The following is a 15,575-nucleotide window of genomic DNA, read 5'->3' on the forward strand; positions in this document are numbered from 1 at the left end:
GATAATAGGTCCTGCTTCACAGAGTTCTAGTTCCTTTTTGTAGAAAATATAGAAACCTGAACCTGGGTTATATGGGTTCAAATGAGTAGTAATGTGGGCCAAAAGTACTGCCTCTAGTTCAGTTATTGGGACTTTTTTGAGATAGGAAATATCATTTTTTTCTTAATATATCAAGTTCATGTCGATTTTTCCTATTTTATGAAGCTTTATATCATTGTATTTTTTTTCTCTAGCACAGATTTCATAGACCATCACAATTTTCTCCTACATCGACGCAGCTGATGGATCAGCTCTAATAATTTGGCATAGTAGCCTGTGTTGAGAAAGGTTATGATATTGCATCTGGGCTTGGGAGGAAGGAACTTGGGATGATTAATTAGTAATGTTTATCAAGGGCCATAAGAAGGGAGGAATGGGTAATATAAATGTCATGTTTGCAGACTCTGTAGACCAGTGAGTCACACTGCCTTGATACTTCCCTGGGTCTACTCTGGATGAGTGGTAAACTTTTTTGAATGTCTTTTTAAAAAAAATTATAGTAAAAAAAATTATAGTAAAATACATATAAAAATGATCATATTAACCATTTTAAGTGTACAGCTCCGTGGCATTAAGTACATTCATATTATTGTGTTACCATTGCTACTGTCCATTTCCAGAACTCTTCTTATCCTGCAAAACTGAAACCCTATATTCATTAAACAAAACTCTCCATTCTTCTTCCTCTTCAGCCCCTGGCAACCACCATTCTATATTCTGTCTCTGTGAATTTGCCTATTCCAGGAGCCTCATATAAGTGGAATCATATCGTATGTGACCAGCTTACTTCACTTATTGTTCTCAAGGTTCATCGATGTTGTAGCATGTGTCAGAATTTCCTTTTTAGGGCTGCATAATATTCCATTGCATGTATATACATTTTGTTTATCTGTCCGTTTGTCTCTGGATGCTTAGGTTGCTTCCACCTTTTGGCTATTGTAAATGATGCTGCTGTCAATACAAGTGTACAAATATCCCCTCGGGACCCTACACTCGATTTGGGGGGAATATCCCCAAAAGTGGAATTGCTAGATCATATGTTAATTCTTTTAATTTTCTGAGGAGCCATCATCCTGTTTTCTATAGGTAGCTCCACCTTTTTACATTCCTCCCGAGAGTGTGCAAGGGTTCCAATTTCCCCACATCCTCATCAACACTGATGGATGTGAGGTAGAAGATGAGTGGTAAACTTTTAAAAGATAGCTAACCAGGAAAAGAGTCCTGTGACCTGAGATAGAAAGCCAGGAATTGGGCAGGACAGAGCACTGCTCTTCACCCCCACAGGAAACCAGCATACCTGGGTCATCTCCTCTGGGAGCAACCCATGTGTAATGACTGCATTTCCCAAAGACAGTAAGCCATATCTGAGACCCTTGACTTGCAGAAGCAACACCTTCTATGACCACTATGCCAATATCCATGGGAATGGATGCTGACAGGTATCTTTGCTTATTTTAGGAAAACACTGTATAAAAAAAGAAACATAAAGGAGTTGGTTCTTGGTAGTCTACTATTCCTATTTAGGATGTGAGTGTTTAGAGACTAATGAGGTCAGATTTCTTTTCCCATTAGGAATTCCATCAGATACTAATAGGGAGAAAAGAGAGTAAAACTCTGTCCATTTAGCGTTTTTGTTTGTAATGGCTCTCATGAAACATTAGAGGATAGGGATTTGGAGCTAAAATTAGTTCCTTTCCATTATTTGGAGATTTAATTTATTCATCATACCCCTGACTCCTATTACTCTGAGATAACGAAAACTGATTTTAGTACAATTTAGAGAATATCAGCCTCAGCTTAAGCCAAGGGCCAACATTTCTTGAAAAGTATGTAATCCCCAAAAGGGCATATTATGACATATACTTTTATATTGACAATTGCTTTGCTGTACTTTTTCAGAGGCTGTTTTGTTTCTCTATTATAAAACCCACTGAGACAACACATATTGTCTCTGGACAGAAAAATAAAAGAATCCATTTGGGTAAAAACAGGGCTTACTGGGTTTCCTGAGACATGTATTCAATTATAAATAAACATCTATCCTGATAGCATGCCTGGCACTGTGCTCAGGAAGTAGACCTATACAAGTAACATAAGAATTAATTCTTACCTCTGAGGACCCAAGCAAGCTTTGAAATAATTTGAGAATGGTTCTTAACCCATATGTAGGCAAGTATAACACAAGCTACATACATGTGCACATATCTTCCTGATTGATGAGTTAGGAGTATGTAGAACAGAGAGAAAGTTGGAAGACATTACAGGGCAGAGCAAGGAATGAGGTAATAGTCCAGCTAAAACCACTTAAAAAAGTAATTATAAGCAGAGCACACTGTCATGAGTATCTATAAAAAATTGTTTTGGTCTGGTGATGTGGGGTGATGGCCCCATCAAACCTCAGCAAATATTTATTAACCATGCCAAGCATATGCTGGATCCTGTGAAGAATAGGAATAATAATGGGAATAGGAATAACAATAATACCTTAAATTTATATCACCCTTCAACTTACAGAGCATGTTTCCATGGCTCTCTTTTTAGGTTTAATGTAAAAAAATATAATTACCAACGATGAAAAGTGGTATATCCACTTTTGAATATAATTGAGTTAGACTATTTAAACTCTTTGATTCTACAGGTATTCACATTAAGAATAATCTTTTAAAATACTGATTTCTCATTGGTACAATCATTTGAATGATTCAGTAGTTATTCCTATATTCAGGGATATGCCAATGAAGTCAAATTTATTCTAATTTCAACAGTATTTATAAAATTGCCTAAGTTTTCAAGTAAATTGCTCTCTGGAGACTAAAGAAATGTACTTGAAAACTTTATTCCATTATCTCAGTGCAGCTCTATTTGCCAATTTGATGTTTACTCATTCACTCCTGCTCTATGAGTCACTGAAAAAAAAAATCTTTTTTTTTTTAAACCATCCAAGGGATAAGATAAGCATTATCATATCCATAAACTCATTCCAAAGGTGTCCTTTGTCAAGTTTGTGGCCAGATAATGGAAATAGGTGAAAAAACTGATCTTTAAGACATCTTTCACCGAAATAGCCTACCATTCCCCTATCTTCCTTACAGAAACCAGAAAAGAGAAGGTAGCCTCTTTAATTAATAAATTGGCTAACACTTGTGGATGCTGTTATTTTTAAAGCAACGTAAGAGGAGAAAATCTGTGCCTGTATTCAAGCCCAAGGCATTCTGCTAAGAATGTCCAAAAATAGTAAGTCCAGTCTCCCCTGTGAGTCAGCAAGTGTGCCAGGAGCTAAGGGCAGGCACAGGAGACCTACCATCAACATAGGTTTTTCAAGGATAGCAAAGGAGAATTTCTTTCCATAGAAACCATAAATCTTCTTTTTTGAATTTACTCCTAAATTATAAATAAATAAACCAAGACTCAGAAGATGAAGTGACTCACCCAAGATCTAGCCAAAGAGTGGCAGAGCCAGGCCATGAACCCTTTTCCCTTGACTCCTATCCAGTACTCATCTGAGCTTTTCTTTGGGGCTAGTAAAATGCCATCATTGTACAGGAATTCTTGAATTGAATGTCTGTGAGGCCCATGTTGGCATCTGTGATACCATTATCACTTACTTTGTTTTATGCAGTTCAAAACTGTAATCACGTAATCTTTACAGAATTTTAAGGGTAGCAAACTTAATTTTTATAAACACTCTTAAGATCTATTATCTTTAGTATGTTCAGTATTCAATAGGTTAATTCTATTGATTTCTACAAGTTTGTTGTTGTTTTTATACAGGGCTGGGGGAACAGATCAGGTTAGTATATATCACAGGGCCATTGATGTATAAGAAAGGGTATTTTTCACTGCTGAAAACCAGAACAGCCAGAAAAGCAGGGCTGTGTCTTGATTCTGGCTCTCTTCCCATCTGCTTCAGCATATGTTTTAAAGCTTGTGCCATATTACCTCAACCATGAGCTATTTTTTTCCAAAGGAAACTCAAATAAATTTGAAAAAAATAGTCCAGCTTTCCAAAGTGGACTCTCATCGGCTTTTACTGCACACTGTGTAAATAAAAGATTTGCTTTATAGCTCCTGAGAAGAGAAAATGTAAACAGGAACCAGCTGCTTCTCTCCAATAGCAGAGGGACACCTGACTTTATTCACCTTGTCACCAGTACTCTGGTAAATGTATGGAGGTCTCAATGCTGGTGGCAGTGATTCCCCAAATTCCCCCCACATGTGAATCCCCTCAAGACCATTTTTTTTTTAATGATGCTTGGCCTCAGCTCTCGATAGTCTAATTTAATTGGTATGAACAGTAACCTTGGCATAGAATTTTTAAAAATCTTCTCTAAGTGATTCTAGTGTGCAGCCAAGATTGATAACTACTGCCTTGTTGGCCAGCTTGTTAACAACAACGGGCACTAAATCATTTCTAGTCTAAAAGGTGGATTTTACCCAGCTACATGCAGTAGAGGCTCTGGATTCATTCTGGTTCAAGACCAGGCTCTGATTTTTACTCAGCTGTGTCCCCTTGGATGTGTCACTTAACCTCTCCAAGTGTCAGTTCTCTCATGAGTCAAATGAGAATAATAATGCTAATTTCATAGAGGTCTATGAAGATTAAATGGTATATGGATATAGTATGTCTAGCCTATTTGTAGGTATTTTAAATTGTGTCTGCTATAACTATCCATTCAGAATTCATTAAACTTCAAGTTTTTCAAATAATTCATTTTTTTGGTTAAAAAAATAAATCTATACCATTTATACTTTTAAAAAATTGTATCCTTCTGATTACAATTTGGCTTCTATCTAAGAAGCCTTTACCCATTCACTTATTTGACAAATACTTATCGGTAGACTACATGTCAGGCTTTATCAGCTAACAAATATTTCTAAGGGAGGAAGACAATAAGCTCACATAAATTATATGATTTGGTAGAAAGTGATAAGTACAATGGATAAAAAAGCAAAAGAGGGGGAAGAGGGGGATGAGGGTATTTTAAATTAGAAAAACTGGGCATCTGGGTGGCACAGTCGGTTGAGCATCTGACTCTTGGTTTGGGTTCAGGTCATGATCTCAGGGTTGTGGGATGGAGTGCTGCTCGGACTTCATTGCAGAGTCTGCTTGAGGATTCTCTCTCACCTCTTCCTCTCCCCCAACACTCATTCACTCTCTCATAAATAAATAAATCCTAAACAATAAATAAACTAGAGAAACTATCCTAGTCATATGTTGTTATGATCTACAAGACAGTATTTTTTTTTTATGGATTGCTGTATAGATTCCTATAAGCTGCAGTAAACTCATTCTGTTATGGGTTGGTAATATCAATATAGTGAATGAAATTAGTTTCATGCATTTCATACTTTTTAAAATTTAACATTTTTAAAAATATTTTATTTATTTATTTGAGAGAGAGACAGAGAGAGCACATGAGCTGGAGGAGGCACAGAGGGAGAGGTAAAGGGAAAGGCAGGCTCCTCGCTCAGCAGGGAGCCTGATGCAGGACTCAATTTCAGGACCCTGTGATCATACCCTAAGCCAAGAGCAAATGGTTAACCAACCAAGCCACCCAGGTGTCCCTAAAATTTAACATTCAGGAAATTGGTTCCTGAGCAAAAAGCAACCCAACAAGATGATGCCAAGTCCCCCATTTAAAATTGCCTTAGGTTGGGTTCCTTCTGAAGCAGATGCCGAGAGAAGGATTTGAGGTCAAGTTTGACTGAAGATGACCCCAGGAAGCACCACTGGGGGGAAGAGGTACATGAGACAGGGAGAGGAAAGAAGCTCATATAAGGTGGACTCACAAGTGGGCGTCAGTTGTGGACAGTTGGGGCTCAGTCCCACTGGGGATCTCTGGGAGGCTGTATGGAATGTTCCTGAAGCAAAAGGAAACTGGGTATTTATCTACCAATTCTGTCCATCATTAGGTGAGGAACAGAGAGGGAGCAGGGGCAGGAACAGAGAGGGAGAATGAATCTTAAGCAGACTCCCTGCCAAGCACAGAGCCCAATGCAAAGCTCAATCTCACAACCTTGAGATCTTGACATGAGCCAAAACCAAGAGTCAGACACTTAACCGACTGAGCCACCAAGGTGCTCTTATAATTCAGACTTTTAACACAGTATTTATACAGAGGCTAAGTTCAGGTTTTCCTTTTTCTTAATAATTTTTATTTCTCCATATGTTGAATACTTTTTAAAAAATGTTTATTTATTTGAGAGAGAGAGCATGAGCACAGTAAAGGGGTAGAGGAAATAGCAGAAGCAGACTCCTTGCTGAGCAGGGAGCCCAATGTGGGGTTGAATCCTAGGACCCTGAGATCATGACCTGAGCTGAGGGCAGATGCTTAACTGACTAAACTACCCAGGTGACCCAGGTTTTCCTTTTCTTGACTAAGCTTTCCACATGATAATATATCATAAATAAGATTGTGGGGCAAATGCCTAACATTTAAATAAAATAACAAGACCATTTTCAAACATTCTTAAAAGTTTCAGAAGCCCTAATTAGTGTGCTAATGACAAATTATCTATTTGTTAGTCCTATAAGAGCTACTAATTTGATTTAAACTCAAAAAAAATGAAGCTGCATTCTTTAGAAATAGTCTACACTAAGATTTCTTTCTTTGTTCAAAATGCCGTTTCTATCTGAGTTAATTTGAAATAGAGAACACTGTTTTTATGCTAACAAATCCAACTGACCTTCTCAACAAACAGGCAACAGACAATGAATTTCAGTATATTCACTGTAATGTTATAACATCAGCCAGGAGGACTTGGTCTTTCACATGCTCCAACATTCTTAAAAACAAAGCACTGAAATAAAGACTTTTTCTATACAGGTGGTTGCAGTGAATAGGAGCTGAAAATCGTGGATCTCTTCCCTTCTCCATTCACTGCTTTTGCACAAGAGCTTCTCTGTGCTTTTTTGGGGTCCAGATAACATGGAGCCCCAGTGGTGAGGTACAAGTATGGGCTTATAAGATGAGGAAGAAAGATGCTCACTCAGGAGATCACTTAGGTAAATGCTGTAGTGGAAACCGGAACACCAGTTCCAGTAACTGGAACACCAAAGGCAGTGTTACTGTTCACGGTCTGTAGTCAGATGCACCCGGGCTCAAGCCTAGCTCCCCAAATTGCTAGCCATATGATCTTCAGCATATTACTTTGTCTCTCTTCACCTTGGTTTCTTCATCTGTAAAGTGGGGATGAAACGAGATTGCCCTAAGAAGTTGTTGTGAAGAGTAAAAGAGATAACCACATTTTGGAGCGCAAAGCACACCCCTTGGCACATCCTAAGCACACAGTACAGGTAACTCAGTAAGTCTGGGCAGTACACCAGAGGTAACAGGGCTCAAAGGGGGCACAGAATCCATAGTCACCACTGAAGTTTGGTAGCCATTGCTTCTTGCAGAGCTCTTGGACTTTGAAGGCTTTTCTCGGGCCATCTGGTATCCTCCAGACCACCTGGTCCGTTGGTACAGACCTTCTGAGTACTAGAGACCTCACCTGGTTTCAGGTGTGGTTGCTTTCTTTGAAAAAGACTAGGGCACGTCAGTATCCATGTCTAAAGACAGAGCTTTTCTTTCGGATAGTGTAGGTAGCAGAAACCTGGTAAGACCAGAGTCTAAATTCTACTTTGGTTATTTCCTGTGTGGCCTCAGCCAAGTCACTTGGCCTCTCTGAGTGCTAGTTTCCTCATCTCTAAGTGGTTGATAATACCCACTTGCAGACCCCAGTGTATATAAAGGGCATCGTGAAGCAGGCACTTCAGTGCCGACTAGTTTTCTCTCGCTGCACCTGAGGCCCATGGGACAGTGTTTATATTCAGGGGAAATTTACTAGAGTGAGTTCTTTCTCTTTTAAAAAGATTTTATTTATTTACTCATGAGAGACACAGAGAGGCAGAGACCTAGGCAGAGGGAGAAGCAGGCTCCTTGTGGGGAGCCTGATGCAGGACTTGATCCCAGGACCCAGGGATCACACCCTGAGCCGAAGACAGACACTCAACGCTGAGCCACCCAGGCGTCCACTAGAGTGAGTTCTAAGGTTCGCATCCAAACCTTGAAAGGAGGCCCAGGTCACCGCTTCACCTGAGTTTTTCCATGCTCCCTACCAGATTGGGCAGGAGACTTATATAAGGGCCAATACAAAGCCACAGACTGAGACATATTTAACATCATTTAATTGCTGATGGAGGCTTTGCAGTATCTGCCACTCCGATTTAATTCTTGACCTGAGAATACTCCTCAGTTTTGAAGAACCATTCTGAACCAGAAATGATGCAGTCTGAGAATTGAAGACATCCACGTATCCAGTGAACGGAATCAAAACTCTTCTCTGCTAGGACCTCAGACCGCGCATGTGTGTGTATGTGAGTGTGTGTAATGGCTCCTTGGCACGAGCCTGGTCCTATCTCCTGGAATCCTATCCCTACCCATTCTCCTCGACATTCCTCCCCACCACGCACACAAATATGCACCCCACTTCATTAGGGACACCACTTCACAAATGCTCCACAAGGTCAGTGTTTATGGTTCCGAACAAGAGTGTGGTCTTTCAAAAGAAATGCAGTGATAGTTTATGAGTGTTTGATATGGGTTCTCTTCCCTTTTCCAGGGAAAACCGAAGCCTATTTGGAAGCCATCAGAAAAAATATTGAATGGTTGAAGAAACATAACAAAAAAGGAAATAAAGAAGGTAAGGATTTAATATGGTTGTAAATTACCAATTTCACCCCATTTGTCAGGGATTCTTGTTAAATAAAGTTTCTCACAATCAAATTGGGCTAAAGTCTCCTGTCAGGGCCCCAAAAGATTCAGGAATGCAGATGCAGGAATAAAATTTCCATTTCCTTATTTTTCAAAGCAGGCTCTCAAGCAAAGACCTTTTCTTTAGCATTTTATTGTAAAAAATGTCAAAAGTAGAGAGAATGGCATAACGAATCCCCATGTGTTCATCAACCACGTTCAATAATTAACACTTTGGACTTTCCTTGGAGTATTTTATTTTTTAAATATTATTTATTTAGTGTGTGCGCACGTGCAAGCTGAGAGGAGGGGCAGAGGGGCAGGGAGAGAGAGAATCTTAAGCAGATTGCATGCCCAGCATGGAGCCCAACATGGGGCTCGATCTCATAACCCTGAAATCATGACCTGAGCTGAGATCAAGAGCCACATGCTTAACTGACTGAATGTCAGGTGCCCTTAGAGTATTTTAAACAAAGGCATTTTCTGACCACACATGAGATGCACTCTGCAATCATAAAGGCTGTCACTTCCCGAAAGCACAGAATGAGACTCGGTTCTGCTCTGAGTACCAGAGATGTAGAAATGTCAGATGCAGTCTCCGCCTGCCCTCTGTGGCCCACCAAGGAGCTCCCAGCATCACTGGAGCTACCGGTGGCCCTGCTCACTGCCATCACAGACAGATGTAGTAGTACAAATGTGAGGGCCCATCTCTTTGCAGGGATGGCCAGCACTTGGAGAAAGGTCTGCAGAAAAGCCTTTGCTGTAAAGCTAAGTGACAAGAGATGAAGGCATAGGGAACACTGGGTGCCAAGACATAACGGAACGAAAGGGAGTCACGCGTTCTGGGAACCGGAGCCACTCGGTTTCCCAGGAACACTGGGTGTTTGTGGGGAGGACCTACAGCCAGAGCTGGGGAGGTGGGTGGCAGCCAGATCTGGAAGGAGCTTATGCACCCTGAGAAGGAGGTAAGTTTTAGTCAGAAGAGCCCAAATTAGGGCTTAATTAGGTTAAGAACTAAGAAATTTATCTCGTAGCAATATGGTTACAGATTGAAGAAATAGGACTCCAGAGGATTGGACAGAGATTGGAGGCAAGGATCTGGAGCAGAAATGATGGGGCTTAAACCAAGGCAGAGGAATAAAGAAAGGAGAAACTTGAGAGGAACGTGGGGAGAGAGGAGTCAGTAAGACTCCCCGGTGTTTGGCTGAGCAGTTGCCAAGTGATGCTTTTAAAATGAGATGAGCCGCGTTTTCAAACTTGAATGTGCATTCAGATCACCTGTGGAGCTCCTCAAGCTCCTGGTCCCCAGGTGGCATCTCAGGACCACTATAGCAGAAAGAGGAAGGACGCAGGCATCAGTATTTTTAACTCCCCTTCCCCATGATTCCATTGTGTAGCCAAATTCGAGAACCACTGAGAGACAGAGCACAGTGGGAGAAGGGGATCTGTTTAGCCCCTCTTCAGCCTGAGATCTTGTTAAATGGAGTGAGATGGAAAGAATTATCAGCTCTCCACACATATTTTATTTAATGTGGTTCAAAATGGTGTGAATTTCCAGGCTGTCAGTTCCACTAAAATTAACAGAAACCATATTTCATCAAGCCTGTCGTTGACTGAAAAATACACCATTGTTGCATATACCACTACGGAAGAAAAATTATAAGGTGCCATCAGTGACTGAAGACTATCAAAAAGATGTTGATCTTAGGATCAATCTAATACAGTAGGTACCAAAATACATTCTGAAGCCAGTGTTAATTTTATGGCCCAACAATTTGGAGTACTTATGTTCTTTCTTTTGCTGATTCACATGAACCAGACTCCTGGTCATAACCCACAACACCCTGTGATCTAATCTTCCACTTCCAGAAGTGACCAACTGGGGAAGCACGGATACCCTAGCGCTTGCATCTTGTAGGCTCTGTGAGCAAATTTCTGAAAGACGGTGTTGCGTGCGATGCTCCCCTCTGCCTCTAGGAAGTGAGGGTGACATCCAGGGTACCCTCCTGAAGGCAGAAGCAGAGAGCTTTTCCTCCATTGGCTTCATATGTGCTCTGCTTGACCTCGGTCATCTCGTGAAGTGGGTGGGGATCTAGTTCCTGGGGCGGCAGTGGCTGCAGCTGTGTGAAGGGGTGTCCATTAGCTCTATTAGTTCTGACCTTCCCTAACCTCTGCGATGCCCTTTGCCGGGCAGGGGTCTGAGTGACCGGCGTCTCCTTCCCAGATCCAGGAAAAGGAAGGCCATGTGATAGGCAGAGGAGGAGAATAAAACTTTATGCACCCTTAAAAATAAGATCCGTGCTTTAAAAAAAAAAAAAAAGAAGACATAGTGATAGCCATGTCTTAATGATGCAGTTTTTCCATTTCAAAAGAAAGCTAAGTATTTTCCTGTTTGTCTTTCATATCACCCAGACCTCTTCACATCTGCCCCTGGGCTGCCCCGCGTCCCACTAAAGATGTTGACCCTGCAACCAACTCGGGAGGGCCAGTAGTAATTGGAACCAGTGATACTCAAGACGCACCTCTTTGTACCCCTTGAGCTGGTCAGGAAGCTTGTGAGGAGCACACAAATATATTGTTTTGTCCTGACAGTAAGGGAACTGAAAAAGAACAGCAACAACAAAAACCGCGAGCATTTTACTGCGCATTTCTTCTACACCTGATAGTTGCTTCATGTTCACTGCTTCAAGGCCGTAGAATGGCCAAAGCAGTGACTGTCCCACAAACAGACGTGGGATCAGAGCCTGACTCGGCCATGACCCAAGCAAGTGACTTACCTCGTCTGGCCCGTTTCTTCATGCCTGAAATGGGGTTACTAATGCTCACTTACCTCATGGAGTTTCATGAAGAGCGAGTCAGATGATGGTGGTAAAGTGCCCAGGGCTGACAGTTATCTCTTGAATCTTAACGCCCAAGCCCTAAAAAGGCAGCAGATGCCTTTCTTGGTGGGGAGGAAACAGGCTTTCTCTAAGCCTCCACTCACTTGATATGATAAACACCTGGCACTTACAGAGATGTTCTTTAGAGTTTTCCTTTCCTGGGGTGCTCTGGGCTTTTGCTCCCCTCTCTCTCCTTTTTTTTTTTTTCCTCCTTCACAACCTGATAGAAGGCAGGGCTCTGTCCCAGGGGCTGCTATAGCCAAGGTGAACAGTGTTGTTCTCAAGGAAACTCAGCTCCGGGTAACTCAAAATCTGGGCAGGGAGGTCTCCCCAAGTACGCCATGGTGTGGAAGACCCACATGTCTAACCCCAAGAGACCTGCTTCATAAATTCTGGTACATCCAGAGGATGCATTGTATGTAGCCATTAAAAGTGGTGTTGCTGAAGAATATTGATGCTCACTGGGTGAAGTGAAAGGAGCTCGTTAATAAGATTGTATATTTACTGTGATCTCAATTCTGGGTTGAGATATATTTGAAAAGTGAAAAAGTAGAACAAAAAACCAACTGTGGCTATTTATATGATTAATACAATTCAGATGATTTAAGTTTTATTTCCATGTTTCTGTATTTTCCATTTTTTATGACAATAAGCATCAAGAGAGGATGTGGGTTTTCTTTAAGCCTTCAGAAACATGCCACAGGCATCCTCCTTACTGGGGGATCACTTTGTTTTTGATGGGTGGTTTGATGGTTTGCACAGGTTTTTTTGTTTAAGAAGGACAGAAGAGCTGTAAAGAGGCTTCTCTTTAAAAAAAAAAAAAAAAAAAAAAAAAAACCTCTATACATACATATATTTTTTTCTCCATGCATATAAATCAGATAGTGTGAAAAATCATGGTAATTCTTAATTTGAAAAAAAAAGTGGGTTATATCAACAGTCACTTAACCTGTATAACATTTGCAGAAAATTGAAACACCTGGTTCTGTTTGTAACTCTTACTAACCATGTGATCCTCAACACTTAAGCTTTAAGATCTTATTACCCCAATGTGATTCCTGGTCCAGTAGCATCAGCATCTCCTGGGAGCTTATTTAACATGCAAAATCTGGAATTCCACCTCAGACCTACTGAATACCAATCTGCAAGAGCCCCCAGAGGATTGGTATTAATATTAAGTTTGCACAGCCCTGGTCTGTGAGCCTATTTCCTCTATGGTCAAATGAGGAACACTTCCCCACCTGAACACCTTGCAGGTGTGATGATGGACAGCAAATGAGATAATATAATACATATAAACATGATTTTAAATTGTAAAGACTGAACAAATGCCAAGACTTAATATGTTATCCAATGTGAAAGATGGGGATGGAATGGTAGTTGGCGTTGTTGCATAAAAAGCTTCTTAGTTAATGGTCATCATTATAATGGGATGTCTCTTTCCTGATCTCTGCTCATGATACTCTAATGATATTTTCCAGATTATGACCTCTCAAAGATGAGGGACTTCATCAACCAACAAGCTGATGCTTATGTGGAGAAAGGCATCCTTGATAAAGAAGAAGCCAATGCCATCAAGCGTATTTACAGCAGCCTGTAAAAATGGCAAAAGATCCAGGAGTCTTTAGACTGTTTCAGAAAACATAGCTTATAACACTTCTTCTAATTTTGTGATTGAAGTTATTTTACCCAAGGATTATTAGAAAGTGATGAAATTGCAGTAGTTAACCTTTTAGAAGTGGTTAAACATAGCTTTCTTGCCATAAAAACTGTCTGAAAAGTAAAGTCGTATGTAAGCTAAGATTTTGTATATAGAATCCTTATTTCCTTATAGATTTACATTTTATAACCAGAGATATATTGCTTTGGAAAACCTGTAATGGACAGAACTTGAAACTGTCGCTTCTTCCCACTGTGTCACACCCATAGGCACCTCCTCAGGAATTAGGAGGTTCTGTTTTCAAGGCATGCTGGGTACCAAAGCACCTCATAGAATATGTCTGTTACAAGATGTTTCCACTACCAGTGCCCTTTTGGGAGTTAAAATAAATTAACATTTCCTCAAAGCCTCTCTAGCTTAAAGGATAACTCTTTGGTTTTTTTTGGCTGTTCCTACTGGTTATCAGGCCCAGTGGTGCAAAAAGGAACCTGAAAGATAAGCATAGGATTGGCCAGATTCACTAACAATATCTCCCCACTCTTGAATTTTCAGACATGGAGATTTTTAGTGGAGAAGACTATGTGCTCTCCAAGAAGAAAAATGAGTTCATTAACACTACAAAAGCAAAGTAAAACTATGTGTGTATGCAGATCTGAGTTATCTAAACTGCATTTAATCCAGGCCAAGGTTTCTCAACAGAGAGCAAGAGGGCCCAGTAGTAGAACAGAAGTAAAGAAAACAGTCATTCCCTTCTTTGTGGACCAAGCTGGGAAATGAGCTTTCCGGGAGGAAAATGTTAATGAACTTACAGGTCCCTGCAACTCCTCTTCAGCTGCCATCACAAACACAGCTCTGGAAACAACATACAGTGGCCCAGGGTCCTCCCAAAATGTTAATGGGCAATGGTTCCAAACCAAAGAATGCTTTGAAAATGCATTATTCAGTATAAAGTAATAACATATTTTTCTAAATTTCAGTTGAGAATCTTAAAAATTATATAATGCTTTGAGTATTAGCTTTCATGGCTTCAAATGACCTTCTGATACTTGTCTCGAATGCCCCTACTTGGCATCTACTTTTTGGTGAGGGCTGGGGAACTTGTAATGTAAGAGGCTATTTCTCACAAGTAGGAAACCATTGCTCTTCCTCCCCATCCTCTCTAGAGTTGTAAAAATAAACAAAAACCAAAGCTTGACACCCACAAAAACTAAACTCAGTATGTTCTAGAGAAGCCAGTACTCCCTGGTGAGCAGCAAGAGGAACTAAACACACCTCTGCCCAAACTATCTTTGCCAAACACAGTGAGTCAGATTGTTTTAATGTCATCTTTGATAACATGACCAACTACTTCACCCCTGTTCTATAGTCCAAATAGGCTGCTCGTACATCAGGAAAAAAAAAAAAATCTGGCTACAATTAAAGCATTTGATCTATTTACTTTTCTACAATTAATCTAGATATCTATGCAGTCTATTTTTAAATAAGACATTTGTTTAGGGGTTTATTGTAGTTTTCTGACACACATTCATTAGCTCCCGGCAGTAGCCAAGACAAAAGGGAGATCATCAGCCCTGTTTTAGAAATGAGGAAAGTGGTTCATAAAAAGAAGGGCACAGGGTGTGCTTAAACTCGGGTGGCCAGTAAGTGGTTAAAACTGGGCCTCAAACCTGCTTTCTTGTGACTCAGTCCACTCCTCCAAGGCAGTACTAAAGTCCTCTGACCCAACACAGTTCAATTGTGGCCACAACAAATCCTGAGTTTTAAATAACTTGAAGGAGAGAGAGGTGTTGGCCAGACACTTCTTAGAGTAGACCTTAGGCAACAACGAAATACTCAGAAGAATATTTTTTAAGATGGTAGTCTTAATTTTAAATTTCTGCTTATAGTACATCTTTTAGGTAGCATTTTTGGATTTTTATCTTTTGGGTTACTCCCAAGTTTAAGATCAACTCATGTTAAACAATATGATAACTTTACATTTTTTAAAGTTCTTGTTCCTCCAGAGAGGCCTAGACCTTGCCTTGCATACACAACGTTTTCCCTTCGTTTTTCTTTTTGTTTTCTCCTCTGCCAACTAACTCCCTCTCATCAGGTAGTGGCAAAGCACGATCAAGAGATCACCCTATATCAAAGATGATAACAGCAAGAGAAGTCAAAACACCAGGGATTATGTCTATTATGAACAAACGAGAAATTCAAGACCAGGGCATTCGACTACTGTTTCCCACGCATGCACCTCAAGGGCTGGGTATGTATAGTTCT

The 15,575-nt window shown here is 40.5% G+C and overlaps 1 protein-coding gene across 4 annotated transcripts in view; it reads left to right on the plus strand.

Annotated features, from left to right (window-relative positions):
- The window catches only part of SCG3 (secretogranin III), a 32,820-nt gene extending 19,101 nt beyond the window's left edge, over positions 1 to 13,719 (plus strand). For 3 of the 4 annotated variants that reach the window (XM_077881093.1, XM_077881092.1, XM_077881091.1), the window contains 2 exons: positions 8,644 to 8,724; positions 13,135 to 13,719. In XM_077881093.1, coding sequence (XP_077737219.1) covers positions 8,644 to 8,724; positions 13,135 to 13,253 — 200 coding nt within the window. In that variant the 3' untranslated portion in view covers positions 13,254 to 13,719. Of the gene's footprint in view, positions 1 to 8,643; positions 8,725 to 11,186; positions 11,327 to 13,134 lie in introns of those variants that run through there. The other variant, XM_077881090.1, reaches the window with a different exon arrangement.
- The last annotated feature ends 1,856 nt before the right edge of the window (positions 13,720 to 15,575 follow it).

Source organism: Canis aureus, chromosome 32, assembly GCF_053574225.1.
Source record: "Canis aureus isolate CA01 chromosome 32, VMU_Caureus_v.1.0, whole genome shotgun sequence".
In the NCBI taxonomy this organism is placed as follows: Eukaryota; Metazoa; Chordata; class Mammalia; order Carnivora; family Canidae; genus Canis; species Canis aureus.